General features: G+C 40.5%; 2 protein-coding genes across 4 annotated transcripts in view; one reads left to right on the plus strand and one right to left on the minus strand.

The window, feature by feature from the left end:
- Positions 1–3,266, minus strand: part of PRRX1 (paired related homeobox 1) — a 59,020-nt gene extending 55,754 nt beyond the window's left edge. The window contains exon 1 of one of the 3 annotated variants that reach the window (XM_072129200.1): positions 2,585–3,266. In XM_072129200.1, the coding sequence (XP_071985301.1) occupies positions 2,585–2,834 (250 nt within the window). In that variant the 5' untranslated portion in view covers positions 2,835–3,266. The remainder of the gene's footprint in view (positions 1–2,584) is intronic. The other 2 variants (XM_072129198.1, XM_072129199.1) reach the window with 2 other exon arrangements.
- The window catches only part of GORAB (golgin, RAB6 interacting), a 209,491-nt gene that overhangs the window by 146,226 nt on the left and 44,077 nt on the right, over positions 1–19,188 (plus strand). The window lies entirely within an intron of this gene.

Raw genomic sequence — 19,188 nt, forward strand, 5'->3', positions numbered from 1 at the left:
GAACTTTATTGAAAAAGTGGCGACATTTTGGTGTAAAACACCTTCATCAAGCTTGATGAAGGTGTTTTACACTGAAACCTCACCACTTTTTCAATAAAGTTCCTCTTATTTTGAAATTGGGGCCATGGAGTGCTGCCCGCTTTTTACTTTATTTATGTACAAGAAGATCAAGCCAGAACCTTTGGGGGTGCTGCACCCCTCCTTATTAGGAGTCTATAAGATTGTGCCGACTTTCTACCTATCTAACTGTTGATGTCTTATTTCTATCTGTCCACCTATCTTTCTCTCTATACCTCGCATTTATCTATCATCAATCCATCATCTATTTTTCTATCTATATATTAACAATTTCTGCCTATTTATATCTGTCTATTTCTTCATCTAAAAAATGGTACAAATAACTTAATGTCATCTGTTACGGTTAGTTTGGTACCATCCGTTTTGAATCCGTTTTTTTTCAAACAGAAAAAAGTACTGCAAGCTCTGTCTTTTTTTCTGTAAAAAAAGAAAAAAAAAGAAGAACAACGGATCACTGTACAACTGATGATAACGGGTGACATATTCTACTGACAAAGCTAGTGGTTTATAATGTAATTTAAAATTATGGCAAAATAAAAATATACAATAAATTGAGCGACAGGTGTAGGTGCTAAATAATACAATGTGCTGAACTATATTATGTTATATCATACATGTACATATTTTTGCAGTCCTAACTATAAATCCCATACAACTGCATGATGTAATCTGTAACATTATCTTGTCATTTAGTGTTTTTTACAAGGAAGAAAAATAGGAAGGGCAGAATGGAGTAAATGTGTGATTTGAAACATTAACATATATCACCAATAAAAAAAAGGCTGAGTAACTTAATCTAGTTTTCACATGAAAGTTTATCCCTTTATCGTTTTTTTATTGTACTGTTTTTCATGCAAAAAATTTGCAGCATATAAATGTCAGTTGTAAGTAAAATACATCAATATAAAGGACATGCATAAGTTTCTTTGAATTCAGTGCATACAGAGTATTTTTCTCAATTTTCTTCAGTGGCAATTCATGAACAATAGAAGAGAAATTTAATTTTAAAAAATTCTCTATGCACCATGCTTATAGTTTAATTATAATAAATGACACTGCACTACATACAACTTCTTCCCTTTTTCTAAAGATTTCTTGCCATTTTCTGATCATCTTTAAGGTCTGTACAGCTTAACATACATATAAACTGTGTAATAAATTGACATATATATCCATGTATAGCTACAGCACTGCCATCAATTGAAGAGAGTCCTTGTTAGGACTGAATTTATGTGCTGAATAAATTCTCAATTTTAAATGGAGAAGTTGTGAATCAATTATTGCATCAGTTACTTGGTAGCACAAAGAACAATTTTAAAAAACGATTTCTGATATACAGTCATCTTACTGTAGGTGAAGTAAATCTCTTTCAGGATGCTAGTGATAGATGTCAATCAACTTGTCATGGATTCTCGGTCAGTGGAGGTATATTAACTGAGACAATATTGTCTCAAATAAAGTTCCTCGAGTAAAAGATTACTTTTCTGTGCTATAGTTACTCTATGATGAGGCTTGAGGTAACAGAGGAGGTATAGTAATGTACAGAAGAAGTGGTAGCAGAGTAAACAGGGCGGCTTACAGAGTGTGGTGAGTAGGTCATGATGTACATAAGTTGCAGAGTACTGTATAGTGGCTAAGGAAGTATTGGTCAGAGGTTGCAGAGAATGGTGGGTAGGGCTGTAATGTACAGAGGTTGCCTATATCAACATGTATAAATACAGACATACATTTGTTTTCTATATATACATCGCTTCATCTATCCATTTACTTGTGTTTCTGCACATCCTATAAATTCCTGGTGCACCCCATGTGCATCCACATGTACTGCACACCCTATTTATTTCAGATAAGTTACATCACTGCACACAATATCTAAACAATGATGACAGAAGTGACAAAATAACAAATAAGCTGCAGAACTAAACTATAATTAAGGCTAAACATCTCTAAGCTATATACGTTCCGATGGTGAAAAAATACCTATGAACGCTCCAGTGCTAGTAAATATTTGTAGATTACTATCATTGCTTTTAAGTTCACCGCTGGTACCACGTTTTATGTGATTGACGACAGTTGATATGAATGATCCGTTTGTTATTGGGTGATTAGATATGACTGATTTGCTTTTATATTTACATGTATTTATTTCATTATACATGTGATCTCAATTAGATATACAGTACTGTAGATGATGGGTTTATATTAACAGATAGTATCTAATTTGCTTGAATTATTTACATGATTAGATATGGGGGATATGCTTATGTGATTAGACTCCATTAGACAGGATGATTTGTGTAGATTAATAGGCAGCATTATAGATATGGATCTGAACTAGGCTGTGTTACACATCGATAATTCATTTAGATTATCAGACGTCCTCAGATATGGATGGTGTGTATTATTAGGGTTTTATATGTCCTGGTTTTATATGTCCTGCTCTATATTAGACGTCAGAACTAGATTAGAGTAACAGTAAACTGCAGGCCCTGTCAGGGGAACTTACTTTCTTGTTGTGGGGTGTCGCTTCCACTGGTAAGCCCTGGAGATTCCAGTAAGCTTCTTCCTTTTTCTCCTGTTATCGCGCCAGCCTGTACTCTAACCATCTCAGAAGATTCCTCAAGATCCAACAGGTGACTGACCGAGAAGTTCTTCTTGTGCTGTAGGTTCTCCAGACCAACTGTTACAGGGCTCTCAAGACGCCCCCCGATAAGGGTCTGTCTGTCCAAAATTTGGTGGTTGTAACTCGAGGTCATTATTACAATGACTGAGATGATCCTCCTCTTGCAGATGATAGGAATATATTAAGCGTCCTCAGTAAATCCAAAGTACTGTCAGTGTCCTAGCACAGGCACCAAGGCTTAGGTTGGGCGCATCCTGGACTCCTCTCCAGAGCAGCAGCAGATCTGATGCCTTGCAGATGTCCAAGTCTACTCCTCTGCTGCAAGAGAGAGTTTGACCAGCCGTGTCTTTTTCTTTCACAGCTATTGTTTGTGTAATTTGGATTCAGAACTCTTTGGCACATCAGACGCCACAGCCTGGCATGTAGGTGGAGACTTGTGAGGGGAGAGATGAAGACTGGAGACCCCAGGGAGGACCATTCGCTTAATAACAGCCTGTAATTACGTGGCAAGCCTTTGTGCTGCTCCTGACGTTCTACAGATCACCCCGTTCTTCTGCATCAGAACTTTTCTCCCCCTGCTTGTCCTCCTTGTGATTCATCCCCCAACCAGCCCTCGCCAGCAACTCATCTCACTATTTCCTCTACAAGGATGCCTGTCGATTCAAACATTCTGAATATTTGGAATCCTAAAATCCCCAAGCTTTTGTTTGGACTCAAACGCTTCAAAGTAAAACCTGGAGCAATTCTTTATCCAGAGAAGAATAATGTACAGTTGTCAACAAGCACAGATCCCTCTCTCTTTCCAAACAGGATCAATACAAATGTAACAACATGCTGAGGATGATGCTTAAATTAAACAATGTATCACAAAACAATGGACAAAGTATATATCCGTCTAAACAAATGAGCACATTGGCCACTGCAAACAACTATTTAGCCACTTCCTCGTCTCAATATTTATCATTTATTAGGGTAAAATTAATAATCATTTAAGAATACACGCCAAAGAACACACCTACAAAAATAAATAATTATTTCGTTTTGTAAGTCCCATATGTATTTAAATATTTTATTTCCAACTAGTAATGGTAGTGAATAGATCTGTACATCATGTATATTAGCCTTGGAGTGACAATGCATACAGTTATGATGAATATACAGTATAAAGACTATACTTTAAGATGGTTTATCATCTTGATATGTTATGGAGTATTATTAATAAAGGGGCATATAATCTACAATTATAATGAAACAACAAATATAGTGCAGCCAAAAGAAAAAAAGCTTCCACACTGAGACCTGAATCTTTGTCTTACTAGTTTTCCTTCAAGTAAGAGTTTCAGATAATAGAAACATATCATAATAACTGAATAATATTAAATAATAAATTCGATTTTTGTGGAAGTGAAGAATTGTGCTTTATGCATCTCTCTCTACACAAACTATTCCAGCAGCCTCGACAAGCTTTATTATAAGTATTGTAAATTGTTATTTAGTTTTTTATGTGAAATGAAAAATGACTTACTGTACTTCAGCTTGATTCATGTAATACTACAATGAAATAGTTCTCTCAGCTCTGTTTAAAACAGATATATTTCTCAGCATGCACAGATTTCTCTATGCATAAATACTGAATCTGAAAGGTAAGGCTTCCACTAGAGGGAGCAAAATGATCAAGGCTTAATCCATATAGCAGTGATGGCGAACCTTTTAGCAGTCGAGTGCCCAAACTGCAACTTATTTATCGCGAGGTGCCAACCAAAAATTAAAGCAGTAACTTATTACTCCCTGTTCAACAACTTTCAATCATATTGGCCTCCTGAGGACAGCAACACAGTAGAAAGATGAAGAATTTTCATCATTTTAGCTTCTTTCCAGTTTACCTCTGTACACAGAGAATCGTGGGGCCAGCAGGAGGTCCTCCAAAGATAATTCGGCCCTGTCTACTCATTCTCCCACTTCCGACAGTCCCAAGTAGCGAAGTATGTATCAAAATATAACTGAAAGCAGCATCCTTTAAGTTGCTTGGAACTGCATGAAGATTCTTTGAATCCTGTCTGGTGTGCTGGGGCGATGGCCCGGGTGCCCACAGAAAGGACTCTGAGTGCCGCCTCTGGCACCCGTGCCATAGGTTCGCCACCACTGCCATATAGCATTGATCTGGATATACTGAAAGCAGAACGCTCTGTTCCCCAATATCCAATATAGTGGTGATATTTTGGTGATATGTTCCCCCTCATAGTCAAGGCCTGGTCACAGGAAATTCTTTTTATGTTTACCAATCATTTGTAAACAACTTTATGGAAAGCTACATCTCTTCTCACAAATACAAAAACATCATAATTTTAGAAGGAAAAGGTGATTACCTTAGAAATAATAATTATTCTAAAGCCCCTTCCCCACTTGAGTTTTTCACGCTCGTTTTCTGCGCGTGCTTTTGACATGCAGAACTTGCATTGCACTCTGACCCATTGTTATCAATGGGCTTTTACCAGTCTATGGAGACGCATCAAAAACACATTGCACGTGCAAAGCAAGTGCAATGCGTTTTTCACGCATCAATTGCCATAGAAAAGATAGACCTCAGTCCTGAGTCCTTTTCATGCGCGTTATCTGCGCAAGAAAAACTAATTGAAATTGCATTGAAAATGTGCGAGACACTGAACAAACTCTGACTGAAAACTGATAGAACTCTGACGTGGTCTGCAACACAAGTGTGAAAGAGGACTAATTGTAGTTTTAAATAGTTGTCCTGAAAGATTGGGGTAACTGCACTAATACATGGTTTTATGTGAACCTGCATAAATCTGTTTCCCTAAATGACAGCCTTACTCAATTACAATATAGCCTTATTTGTTTTCCAAGAATTGCAATGCATCACCTATCCATGGGAAAGGTTATTTGGATTTGATGCCTGAGAGTCTGACTAGTGGGCCCCACAATAAACAAAAGGACTGGGGTTCTATGTTGCTCTGTTCAAATGCATGCCTCTACACAGGGCCATTCTAGCCTCTTTACTGCCTGAGGCGAAAACTGAAATGCCGCCCCCCCCCCCCCCAAAAAAAAGGAAAAAAATAGCTCTAATGTTCTCCTATATTCAGCTCCCTGAATTTACAGACAGATCTTAAAAAAGAATCACTGACATTGATGATCACTGACACTAGACATACTGCCACTGTCTCACACACTAGTAGTCAGTCAGTGACACAGACATTAGTAGTGTCTAGTACCTTACAGGATCCTGCTCCATCAGGAAGACAACTTCATTATGATTTCTCCCGGCCATAACAATCACTGTTGAATTTCCCCGAAGATGTCTTCAGTTCCGCACAGCATCTCCACACTGCACCCGTAAAAATACAAGTCACTTACAGTATAATGTCACCTAGAGAACATTGTGCTCCTAAGTAGTATATATGCCAAACTACACAATTTAATAAATATCCCCCTAATAATTTAATAAATAGTGCCACCCTAATAAATTAATATATAAAACACCAACCTAATAAACTTATCGTATATGCAGTACCGCTTAACAACATACCCCCTATTAAGATATGTACCCCATATATAATCACCCCCATTTCCACTCCTGGCTCTTCTGCCGGGCAACGGTGCTGTAAAGTCATCCACTGGCAGTGCGAACTTGCCACTGACAGTCTGTGCTGCCCATTTGCCATTATTTTCGGCGAGCGGCACAGCACAGCAGCGCAGACCCGTTTTCAACCACCGCCTGCATCCTCCACAGCCATAGAGCATCGGCAGCACAGACAAACAGGTCTGCACTGCTGTGCTGTGCCGCTTGCCGAAACTGATGGCAAAAGGGAAGCACGGACTGTCAGTGGCAAGTTCGCACTGCCAGTGGATGATTTGGGCGAGTGCAGTTCCGCTGCTCTTTTTAGGCCTCCGCCGCCTGAGGCAGAATTTTCAGCCCTTTTCATGGCAGAAGCGACCCTGCCTATACAGCATTTACTCTCTATGACAATTACATCTTTGGCACTTTAAATATCTAGCAATGCATATGTTTGACTACTGCTCCATTCAATAGGGGGAGCGCTTATTCTCATTGTCAACATCATAAATTAAAAATGTCTGATTGGTAGGGATATGGTGACTTGGACCCCTACCTGGCCACCTTTCCAAAATCCCTGAGTTGGAGCTCGAATTTTTTTAGCAAAAATTTAACAGTAGTTAAAATTTGTATTATATGATATTTACTTTAAAAAAATTCTACCAAAAGTCAATCTTTTCCACTCTCAAAGGTGTCTTTGAGAATAAGCCTTTTTACAGATGGCACCTATTGCTTCACAGTTCATCAGCACTCTACAGTAGGCTCCTGAATCTGAGTATGGGCAATATTGTGACATTTTTGGATGGTCTAGTGACCTAGTTATCCTTATGGAAGAAGATCCTATTCACCATTATTAAAGAGATATACAGAGGGGCAAAAGTCTTAGGCCAACATTTTATTTAGAAACTTAAGAAAACTTTTTTTTTTTTTTTTTCTCTCTCTCCTCTTTTGATTAGTTCTGGTTTAGATGATCAGTCTCGAGTCTCCCCATCATCCTCCTGGTAGGGTGGGAGGGGGAGGGGGTGGGAGGGTAGGGGGGGCGGTATGGGTTTTATAAGTTTAGATCGCACAAATATAAAAAAAAAAAAAAAGAAAACTTGACATATGTGAAGATGACAATGAAGGAATGAAAGAGGGAGCCTTTCTATTAGGAACATGACAGGCATCGTGAAAGCCAACCTAGGTGGTCACATAGCATATGAGAGATATGGTTGCAAAAAGACGCAGGTCCATCAAGTCTAACTTATATGATTAAAAAAATGTTTTCTTCTCATAACATGTGATATTTTTGTTCTCAAGAAAGGCATCCAGGCCACTCTTGATCCTCACTGCTCTTACAGTAGAGAATTTCTACCTATGGAGATGGTAGAACCACCTCTCTTCTAAGCATAGAGGATGTCCCCTTGTCCTGGTCACAGTCTTAGGTATAAAAAGATCTTTGGAAAGATCCATGTAGTGCCCATTCAGATATTTGTATGTGTGTATGTATGTTGTATATACTGAATGCATGTGCAAATATAATGTCTATCTGTGTGTATGTTGTATATACTAGATGTGTGTATATACAGTGTTGGACTGTAGTACCTTGGGCCTACCAGAGAAAATTTTTTTTTGGGGGGGAACCCACTCTTCATGTAAAGAGAAGGAATACCAGACTACTCCTAATTAAAGGGTAAACATGAACTTGTATGGTATTAAACACGTTTGAGCAAATTTATTAGAAGCAAACATCAGACATTGCAGAGCGAGACAGACAGCTTTGTTGTCAGAACTCACAAATTGTACTGATGGGATCAGGTTTCAGTCTTCTTGCTGGAAAACCACACCCAGTGCTGCCTGTGATTGACAGCTCCATTTCTGATCCTGGGAAAGCTGGATGTGTCTCTGTAATCGTTTTGCCTGCAGCTGCGGTTTGAGTGATGGACGGCTGAGCCAGTCAGTGCTGGATGTAGTGTCCATTACTGCCTTATATTCTGCTCAGCCCCTTCATTGGGTTATTGCAGTCTATCTGTGTATCTAGTGCTCTTGCCATTACGATTCTTGCTATTCTGTGTATTGACTTCAGCTTTGCCTACTGACCATTCTATTTGCTATACGATTCTGCACCTTTGCCGCCATCTTGGTTTTGACCCGGTTTGTTTGACTCCGCTTGTCTGTCTGTATCTGTTGTTTGCCTCTCAGTATCGTTTATCTCCTAGTGTGACCCCACCTTCCTGTCTCAGTCTTGTGTCAGTTTCTGTTACCAGTGTGAACACTGGTCTATTCCTGTATTCCAGTTACCTGTCTCCACCATCCAGTAGCTGCCAGACGAAGTAAGTCTTTCCTGTCATCATGTAGGGTTGCTCAGGGATCGGCAGTTAGGTTCCTGATAGTGGGTTCGCCCTTACCAGGGCGGTTTATCTGCTTTAGGCAGGGTTTTAGGGACATCGCAGGGCAAGTCCGCCACCACTTACCTAGTCGGACAGCTAGCGCCAAGCATGGTTGTGGTTGCGCGGTTGCTCGACAGGTACTGACTCTTGTACTGTACCAGATTCAATACAGCGGGGCAGATTTATCAAACTGTCTGAAAGTCAAAATATTCCTAGTTGCCCATGGCTAAAATCACAGCACGCCTTTAAAATATTCATGAGCACTGGTAAAATGAAAGCTGAGCTGTAATTAGTTGCCATGGGCAACTAGGAATATTCTGACTTTCAGACAGCTTGCTAAATCTGCCCCAGTGTCTGATGCTGGATGATAAATCTTGTGTATTAAAAATATGTCTAATTGTACTTTTTACCTCCTATTGGTGGGTTTCAGATCATGCCAGAAAATATGCCAGATTATGGGACACTTTGACACAACTGAGGCAAAGCCCCTTTTGTTATAACACACAAAACACACTGCCAAGCTCTGTACGTAACTGCAGTACCCCAGACAAGCCCAGTGTCAGGTTTAGAGGTTGTGGATCCTCTGAACCACTGCAGACTATGACACAAGCCACTACCTGGGACCAGAGTCTAAGTGGCACCCGGTTTTCACCAGAGCCTGCCACAAAACGGTTTGGACTTGCTGCAGCGTGGTACCACCAGGTCGTTCCACAGGCATGATTTCTCCGCCGTGGCAGCCAAGGTCGAGGTACAGCAACGGCAGGCAATCTCGTAGTCGGGGGCAGTCAGCACAGGATCGGAGACGTAGCAACAGGTCAAGGCAGGCGGCAAAGGAGCGAAGTCAGAAACGGAACCGGGTCACAACGGAAATTCCCAGAAACAGCGCAAGGCATAAACACAGCTTGCTCTAGGCATAAAGTTCCAGCAGGGTGTGATGGGAGAGGCAGGTTTAAATAGCCTTATGGGAAAATACCCAGCGCCAATTAATGCTGAGCTAGCCCTTTAAATTTCCTGAGGCCGGCGCGTGCGCGCCCTAGAATACGGGGACGCGTGCGCACAGGGCAAAGCCGGGACCCGGGAGTGGGGAGAGGAATGTGGTGTTGGCACTGCACCTGTGTGACACCCAGTACATAGTATCATAGTATATAAGGCTGGAAAAAGACGCAAGTCCATCAAGTCCAACCTTTAAGAATTAAATAAATGTTTTATCCCCATAACCTGTGATATTTTTGCTCTCCAGAAAGGCATCCAGGCCTCTCTTGAACATGTACATAGAGTCCGCCATAACAACCTCCTGCGGCAGAGAGTTCCATAGTCTCACTGCTCGTACAGTAAAGAACCTTTGTCTATGTTGATGGTAAAATCTCCTCTCCTCTAGGCGTAGAGGATGCCCCCTTGTCCTGGTCACAGGCCTAGGTATAAAAAGATCTTTGGAGAGATCCTTGTACTGTCCGTCCAGGTATTTGTACATTGTAATGAGGTCTCCCCTCAGTCGTCTTTTTTCTAAACTGAATAATCCCAAATTTTGTAATCTGTCATTGTATTCTGTCATTGTATTCCGTTCCAGCTCTACTATATCCTTTTAATACACTGGTGCCCAAAACTGTACACAATATTCCATGTGTGATCTGACCAGCGATTTGTATAAGGGCAAAACTATGTCTTTATCATGAGAATCTATTCCTCTCTTGATACATCCCATAATTTTATTTGCTTTGGCAGCAGCTGCCTGGCTCTGGTCACTAAAATTAAGTTTACCATCCACCAGTACCCCCAAGTCCTTTTCAGCTCCATTTTTACCAAGTAATTGACCGTTTAGAACATAATTATACTTTTTGTTTCCATGGCCCAAGTGCATAACTTTACATTTATCTACATTAAATCTCATCAACCATTTCTCTGCCCATCCCTCAAGCTTCCACAAATCCCTCTGTAATGCTAAACTATCGACCTCAGTATTTATTACTTTACACAGCTTAGTATCATCTGCAAATATTGAAACTTGACTGTGTAAACCCACTACAAGGTCATTAATAAAAATATTAAAAAGAAGTGGCCCCAATACTGACCCCTGTGGCACTCCACTAGTAACAACCCAATCTGATAATGTGCCATTAATGACAACCCTCTGTTTTCTATCACTAAGCCAATTACTTACCCAAATACACAGATTTTCTCCTATTCCCAGCAGTCTCATTTTATATACCAACCTTTCATGTGGCATGGTGTCAAATGCCTTTGAAAAGTCCAGATATACAACATCCACAGCGTCCCCCAGATCCAGTCTTGAACTTACCTCCTCGTAGAAACCAATCAGATTAGGTTGTGCACAGTGAGATACTCCAGGATAGCATCTCTAACAAACCCCTCAAATATTTTCCCCACCACAGAAGTTAGATTCACTGGTCTGTAGTTTCCAGGATCACTATTTGATCTTTTTTTGTATATTGGTACCACATTTGCTATGCGCCAGTCCTGTGGAACATAACCAGTCCTCAGTGAATCTTCAAATATTAAAAATAACGGTCTGTCTATCACGGTACATAGTTCATGCAGAACCCGGGGGTGTATTCCATCTGGCCCCGGTGATTTATCTATCTTAGTGCTTGCGAGGCGGCGCCGTACCTCTTCCTGGGTTAAACTGTTGACATTCCAAAAAGAATTTACATTATTCCTCATTGTGTCTTCCACCAGGGGATTTTCCTGGGTAAAGACAGTTGAGAAGGCGACATTCAGTAGACTGGCCCTTTCCTCATCTCCTTCCACCATGACCCCCATGTTATTTCTAAGGGGACCCACACTCTCTGTTTTTAGTTTCTTATCATTTATATACTTGAAAAATAATTTCGGATTATTTTTGCTCTCTCTGGCAATTTTTCTCTCAGTCTCTTTTTTTGCAGCCTTTATCTGCTTTTTACAGGATTTATTTTTCTCTCTATAATCCTGTAATGCCTCATCGCTACCTTCACGTTTTAGCACCTTAAACGCCTTATCTTTCTCGCTTATTGCTTTCTTTACAAGACTAGTTAGCCACATTGGCTGTTTCTTGTTCCTCTTATGCTTTTTCCCATAAGGTATGTGTTTCTCACAGGACTTTTTCAGAATATATGAGAAAAAGTCCCATTTTTTTTTTTTTTGGGGGGGGGGGCTTTTGTCTTTGAGAACATTATCCCAGTCTATGCCTTTAAGGTCTTCCCTTAGTTGCTGAAAATTTGCCCTCCTGAAGTTTAGAGTGTTGGTTGCCCCTTCCCTAACGTTCTTAGTAAACCGTAGTACAAAATCAATGATATTATGATCACTATTCGCCAGGTTACCCCCAACCTGTAGTTTTGATACCCTATCAGGTCTGTTGGTTAGGACAAGGTCCAGCAGTGCCCCCCCTCTTGTTGGCTCCAGGACTATTTGCTACAGGTAATTGTCTTTTGTTGTTGACAAGAACCTGCTACCTTTGAAGGACCTGCATGTTTCTGCCCCCCAGTCAATATCTGGGTAATTGAAGTCCCCCATGATAAGTACTTCACCATGCTTTGAAGCCGCATCCATTTCACTTATCAGCATTTCCTCTGTTGCCTCCATTATATTTGGAGCATTATAACAAACCCCTAGTAATATTTTATTATTCTTTTTCCCTCCCCTTATCTCCACCCATAGGGACTCCACATTTGCATTTGCGTTACTGATGTCATCTCGCAAGACAGGCTTGAGGCAAGAATTCACATATAAACAAACCCCTCCCCCTTTTTTATTTATACGATCCTTTCCTTTACAGAAATAGAGCACAAAAAATAAGCTTCATACAAACCCTATACAACATAAATACAGATAAATTCTCAATTGTGCTTGTCTTATTCCTCTGCGTGTTACAATTTCTCCTATCACCGGGTTGAGCAACATACACACTGGGAATACATCCTATTGTAAGTCTGTGTACTGAGACTGTAGCTTCCTGTATGGCTGTGTACTGTGATTGTAGCTCCCTGTATGGATGTGTACTGTGACTGTAGCTCCCTGTATAGCTGTGTACTGTGACTGTAGCTCCCTGTATGGCTGTGTACTGCTCCTGTAGCTCCCTGTATGGCTGTGTACTGTGCCTGTAGCTCCCTGTATGGCTTTGTACTGTGACTGTAGCTCCACAGGAAATACCAGCATTTACATTAAATCTGTCGAATTACAGACACAGTTTTATATGTGGAGTCTCTTTCATCTTCCATGATTTAGTCCACCATGTTAGCATATTGAAGTCGCTAGGACTTGGCTCTGCAGATTTAGCAATACAAAAATTGTAGGTTCCATACTTCATAAACAGTAGCCAAAATATTAATAGTGTCCCCACAGAAGCCAAAATAATCACTAAGCCCACACAGCATTCAATATCCTTACGGTGTTCCCACAATTAGGCACAGTGCCCCTACAGTAGCCAATACTGTAACAGAAATACCGTAGTCAACATAGTCATAGTCATTAGTTAGACAAGGTGCTCCACAGCAGCCATTATTGCAGAGGACCCCGACATTGTCACAGGGCCCCCCAGCAACCAGTAAATTCCACCCCAAACATACTGTCTAGTCACAGCCACCCAGCAACCAGTATAATTACAGGTACCCCCAGCAACCACTATAGTCCATTAGCGCAGTATCCATTATATCATAGTTTTATGGTTGAAAAAAATACACATCTCCATCAAGTTCAACCAAGGAAGGGAAGTGATTAGTTGAAGAAGAGATTTATGGGAAACAATTCTATATAACATAGCCATCAATGTTATTTAGGTGTAAAAAGGCATCTAGACCCTTCTTGAAGCACTCTGCTGTCCCTGCTGTGACCAGCGCCTGAGGCAGGCTATTCCACAGATTGACAGTTCTCATAGTAAAAAAGCCGTGTCACCTCTGGTGATTAGACCTTGATTTCTCCAGACGGAGACAGTGCCCCCTCGTCTTTTGATTCGATTTAATCTGGAAAAATGTTCCACCCTATTTTTTTGTATGGACCATTCATATAGCGAATAGTCACTTTTGGATTTAGCAGTGAGGAGATCATTGGAGACTTTAGAAAGAGCAGTTTCAGTGGAATGCATAGAGCTTTAGTGTTGAAAATATTTTTTGGTTTATGGCTACCTCCATTTATGGTTATTGAGGTATGTTGTATTGTGTGTATATATCAAACTTTTATAGTTTTCATTAGTTCATTACATTGATTTCCACTCCTTTTTTTGCTATGCTTTTTATTAATTATTTTTCTTCATTTAGGTATAATTTTAATTTGGCTCCATACTCCCTGTGATAATGTGGGTGCTTTGTGTTTTCATAGTTGACCATCTTCAATGTCTATGCTCCTTGTACGATCCTTCCTGGGCGTGCCTTTTGGCCTGACTCACCCTGTTTGCCATCAGCCTCTTGTAGTTCTTTACAACTTGCTACTCGCTTGACTCCATTTTTCCAGATTTTTACAAATTAGACATTTGGACTTTCCATTCTTTTTGAGTAATTTTAGCATTTATGATTTACAGAAAACTTTAACCTTTTTTTTATTGGTTTGTTTTATGTTTTTGTTATATTCTTTTATGTTTGTATTTATGTCCTCTCATTTGCATACGTACTTTCTTTTTTAGGGATTTAGGGGAAACAATTCTTTATAACCTAGCTGTCAATGTTATTTAGGTGTAAAAAAGACACCTAGACACTTCTTGAAGCTCTCTGCTGTCCCTACTGTGACCAGCGCCTGAGGCAGGCTATTCCACAGATTGACAGTTGTCACAGTAAAGAAGCCCTGTTGCCTCTGGTGATTAAACCTTCTGTTCTCCAGACAGAGACAGTTCCCCCTTGTCTTTTGATTTAATCTGGAAAAACTTTCCACCATATTTTTGTATGGACCAATTATATATTTATATAAATTAATCATGTCCCCTCTAAGTCATCTCTTTTATGTGTGAGTGCGATTCATGGTATACACCCCTCTACCTCACTCTTTATGACTTTTTTTGTATTTATTCTAGCATTATTTATTATACCTTTTATATTGTATTTGTAGATTGTTTTTCTTGATAATTGTGTTGTGCTCCGGTCCACGTTGAGCCAAGTATTTCATGTATTCTTTTGTTTTAGATTTTATTATGTTTTTGCAGCAGTATTTTTGTACTTTATGGCCCACATTTACGAAGGTGCTTGCACCAGTTTTCTGTCGAACTTTGCACGTTCTTTTCAGTGCATACTGCTTGCCAGAGGTCGCACTAACATTTTTCCAGAAGGGTAATAATACTCCTCTCACCATTTTTGAGGAGTATTTTTAGCCGAGGAAGAGTATGGAATTTTCAGTAATACAAATATATAACTCCTAGTCATACATTGTTAATAGCCAGCCGCAAACCCCCTACCTCACCACACTGAGCAGGCTGGAGCTGCCGCCTCTAAATTTATTTCATTTATTTTTGGGGGGGTTGAGGGCATAACACCTTATTTTTTTACTAAAGTGTATCGGGAGATAATCCTTCCCAAAAACATATGCCCTCTGACCAATGCACTTGTGTTCAATACCTAGCAAGATGGGCGATAAAGTTGCTACTTACTGAGCACAAGTGGTTAGGCAAGGATTTTGTTCAATAGAATGAGTTTCAATACAATGTGAACACAGCCTTAGGGTCTTTGGGGTATATTTATTTTATCCATTACTTGAAATGCCTGGATTATTGTAAAAGCACTGTCACTTCCTGTATTCCAGCAAGGGAGAAAAGAATAGCGGTAGAACAGGCACAACCCCAGCTGCTTCTCGCTGGTTAACCCCTGGAAAAGAAAGATGTTGCGGTACCCCAGGATGCGGTCCAAATACTGCCGATGTTTCTGCCTTTAGTCTATGGCAGAGCGAGGGAACAATAAGTTCCCTGCTCTGACATAGACGATCCAATGTAAATAAAGATGAAGGCGACCTGCCGCTGGGTCACATCGCAGAGTGCGCCGCGACTCACGGCGTGGGCTGTAACAGGGCGCCGCCATCTTTGTATACATCCGATCTCCACCCTGACACCGCGAGGGAGGATGAAGACAGCGCGCATCGTGGGAACGATGGAAGGTGAGTACAATTTTAGTATTTTATCTAGGAATGTATATAGTTATTATTGGGGGATTGTATAGCAATTATAGGAATCTATATATAGTTGTTATAGGGGGGTATATATAGCTCTTATAGCGGGATTGTATATATTTATTATGGGGGTGTATATAGTTATAATAGGGGTTTATATAGTTATAGGGGTCTGTATATAGTTATTATAGGGGGGTGTATATAGTAATAGGGGAACTGTATATAGTAATTATAGGGGGGTGTATATAGTAATAGGGGAACTGTATATAGTTATAGGGGGGTGTATATAGTTATTATAGGGGCACTGTATATAGTTTTTTTTTTTTTTAATTTTTATTGATTTACAAATACAAAACAGTGTAAAAACAGGTACAAAGTATATTACCTAGTGGCCCCCACCAGGGTTGCAGCTGGCAATAGTTGTTAAGTACTGTAAAGCATTATCATAAACACTTTCCTAGCCCATACTACTTACAGAATACATCGAAAATACAAAACGTGTCCCCAGCTGGGAACCACAAACATTTTATACTTTAAACCCTCTTCCCCCCCTCCCCACCCCATGCGACTGGTGGCCCCCATCCTGACTAGGTATCTACTATGCTCAAAGTGCATCTTGTGAGTTATCCATCTGTTTTTTTTCTAAAGAGTGCCTCCAACAAACTAACAGCTTTCTGGGTTCATTAATGATTCACTCAAAAGCATATAGTCCATCTTTCTTCTCCAATCCTGGAGCTCAGGCAATTTTTTATTTTTCCAATTGTATAATATCACTTTGCGGGCCATTAGTAGCCCCTTCATTGCGACATATATACCCTTTTTTGAGCCCAATATACCAATCTTTGTACCAAGAATACAGTTTTTCACCTCATATGGGATCCTACACCCACTTTGCTCTGTTATAGCTTTTAGTACGTCGTCCCAATAACGTTTTAGCTTTGGGCACCTCCACATCATGTGAACTAGGTCTGTGTCCACAAGCTCGCATCTGGGGCATTTCTCTTTGTTCCGGGGTCCAAAGCTATTTAACAATTTTGGGGTATAATGGACTCTATGGATTAAAAAGACTTGGGAAACGACATAAGACAGGTTCTTGGTAGTGCAGCTAATCATGCCCATAGCATCATCCCACTCCTCTAATGATAGATCTGGAATATCTTTTTTTCCATTTTGCATAGCAATATGGAGCATTGCTTGAGGATGTATCACTATCCAATACTTTATACAATCTGGATAATAAGCCCTTCAATTTGTTCTGAGTTCTTAATACATTAAGTAGGGGATGTCGTACTTCTTTAAAATCAACCCTAATAAGAGACGCATTGAAGGCACACCGCAGCTGACCACAACGGAGCCACTCCCCTTCACCAATACTAAATTGTAAAGAGAGATCCTTTTCTGGTTTTAACCCATTATTATCAATTAATTGGTGTACAAATTTTACCCCTTTCTTGCACCAAAACCTATATCCCTCTAACGGGGATAACGTCCACTCCCCATCTCCCCAGAGGGGGGTTTCATATAAAAAGCTTTCCCAACCTAAATCTATCTTTATTTTTTCCCATAACTATTGCATTAGGTGAAATAAGAAAAAGTGCTCCTTAAATTCTACTTTTACCATCACCCTAGATTCCAATAAACTCCAAATATTCATTCCCTTTAAATAGTCATAGTTTGAACCGAGTGTATATATAATCTTCTGCTTATCACAATCAATAGTGTTTTGTAGTTGTGCTGCCACAAAATATTTGCGAAAATCAGGCATCGCAAATCCTCCTTTATTAAATGGTGCATATAATTTATTCAAACTAATTCGTGCTCGTTTCCCCCCCCCCCCCCCAATTAATTCCCTCATTATCATTTCCAGAGACCTAAAACATATTCTTGGTAACACCAAAGGGCTATTTTGCAAGACAAAAAGGACCAGTGTCAGAACCACCATTTTGCATAGAATAAGCCTGGCTGCCAGAGTAAGGTTCAGTTTCTTACATATGTCCACCTTACGTCTAATTTTTGTTAACAGGGGTTGGACATTTAGCTTCACATAATCCTTTGGATTTTTGCTAATAACAATGCCTAGATATCTCATTTCAGCCACCCTTTCCAGCTGACCAGGGATTTGAGTGTCCTTATCTAGGGGGTCCAGCAGTAAATAGGAGGACTTGCCCCAATTAATCTTTATCCCCGACAAGCTGCCATGTTCTTCTATTAGGGCGATGACATGTTGAAGCATTGTGCCTGAATGATCCAAGAACAGCAGCATGTCATCCGCATATAACTGCAGCCTGTCTTCCATCTTGCCTCTAACAAACCCCCTTAACAGGGCATAATCTCTTAACTGACATGCCAGTGGCTCCAGCGCCACCGCGAACAACAGCGGAGACAGCGGACACCCTTGTCTTGTCCCTCTGTGTAGGCACAATAACTCCGAGGCTCTGCCATTAATACTTACCCTAGCCGATGCACCTTTATATAGCATCTTTACCAGATTGATGAATTGGGGGCCAAACCCCATTCTGCCGAGCACTGCCCAAATGTAGTCCCACTCGACGCGGTCAAAGGCTTTGACCGCGTCAAGTGAAACCAACATCCAGGTGCCCCGCGTTTCGCAATTTGTCTGTAGATTCCACCAAATATTTAAAATATTGTTGCGAACCGATCTCCCTGCCATGAATCCTGACTGATTTTCGTGTATCACTGACCTACAAACTCTCTGGAGCCTGGTGGCCAGGACTTTGGCCAACAGTTTATAGTCCGAATTCAGCAGGGAGATCGGTCTGTATGCTTCCAATTCCTGTGGGTTCTTACCCTCTTTTCGCAACAATATAATAAGGGCCTCACTCATGGATTCTGGTAGTGAACCTTTAGCCAAGGAGAAGTTATAGACATCTAATAGCACCGGAAGTAATAGTTCTGAAAACTCTGCATATACCTCTGGGGGTATCCCATCGGCACCTACAGCAAATTTTTTAGGGCTTCCCGCAGTTCATTTATGGTGATTGGGCTATCTAACATTACTGCATCTTCACTAGAGATCTGTGGAATTGAAATATTTGACAGCGCCTGTCAAGGAGATATTAATTGTGAATGTATAAGATTGGTTTAACTATAGGGCAATTACAAACTTTGTTTAAATATTTGGCATCTATTGAAGCGTCCAGGCAGCTTTTATGACATCCTGGAGCTTTAACAGCCTGATAACCTCTGAACTGAAGACTGGTCTGTTCAGACCCCAAAGGACATTTGGTCTCCCTACCCCCCCCCCCCCTGTTTAAATATTCCTGGACTCTCCCCCCTCATTAAAACTTTGCCCAATCCTGAATGACCCTCTGGACTAATTAATGAATGGGAGGTTCTGAAATCTGAACCAAACTGAGAAGTTATAAAACAATATGAAATCCAAGAATTGGTGTTCACATTTTGGGGGCTGCTTGACAAGCTGAGTGTGTTCCTCATTTCTCCCACCTCCAGGG

This window comes from Engystomops pustulosus, chromosome 10, assembly GCF_040894005.1.
Source record: "Engystomops pustulosus chromosome 10, aEngPut4.maternal, whole genome shotgun sequence".
Taxonomy (NCBI): Eukaryota; Metazoa; Chordata; class Amphibia; order Anura; family Leptodactylidae; genus Engystomops; species Engystomops pustulosus.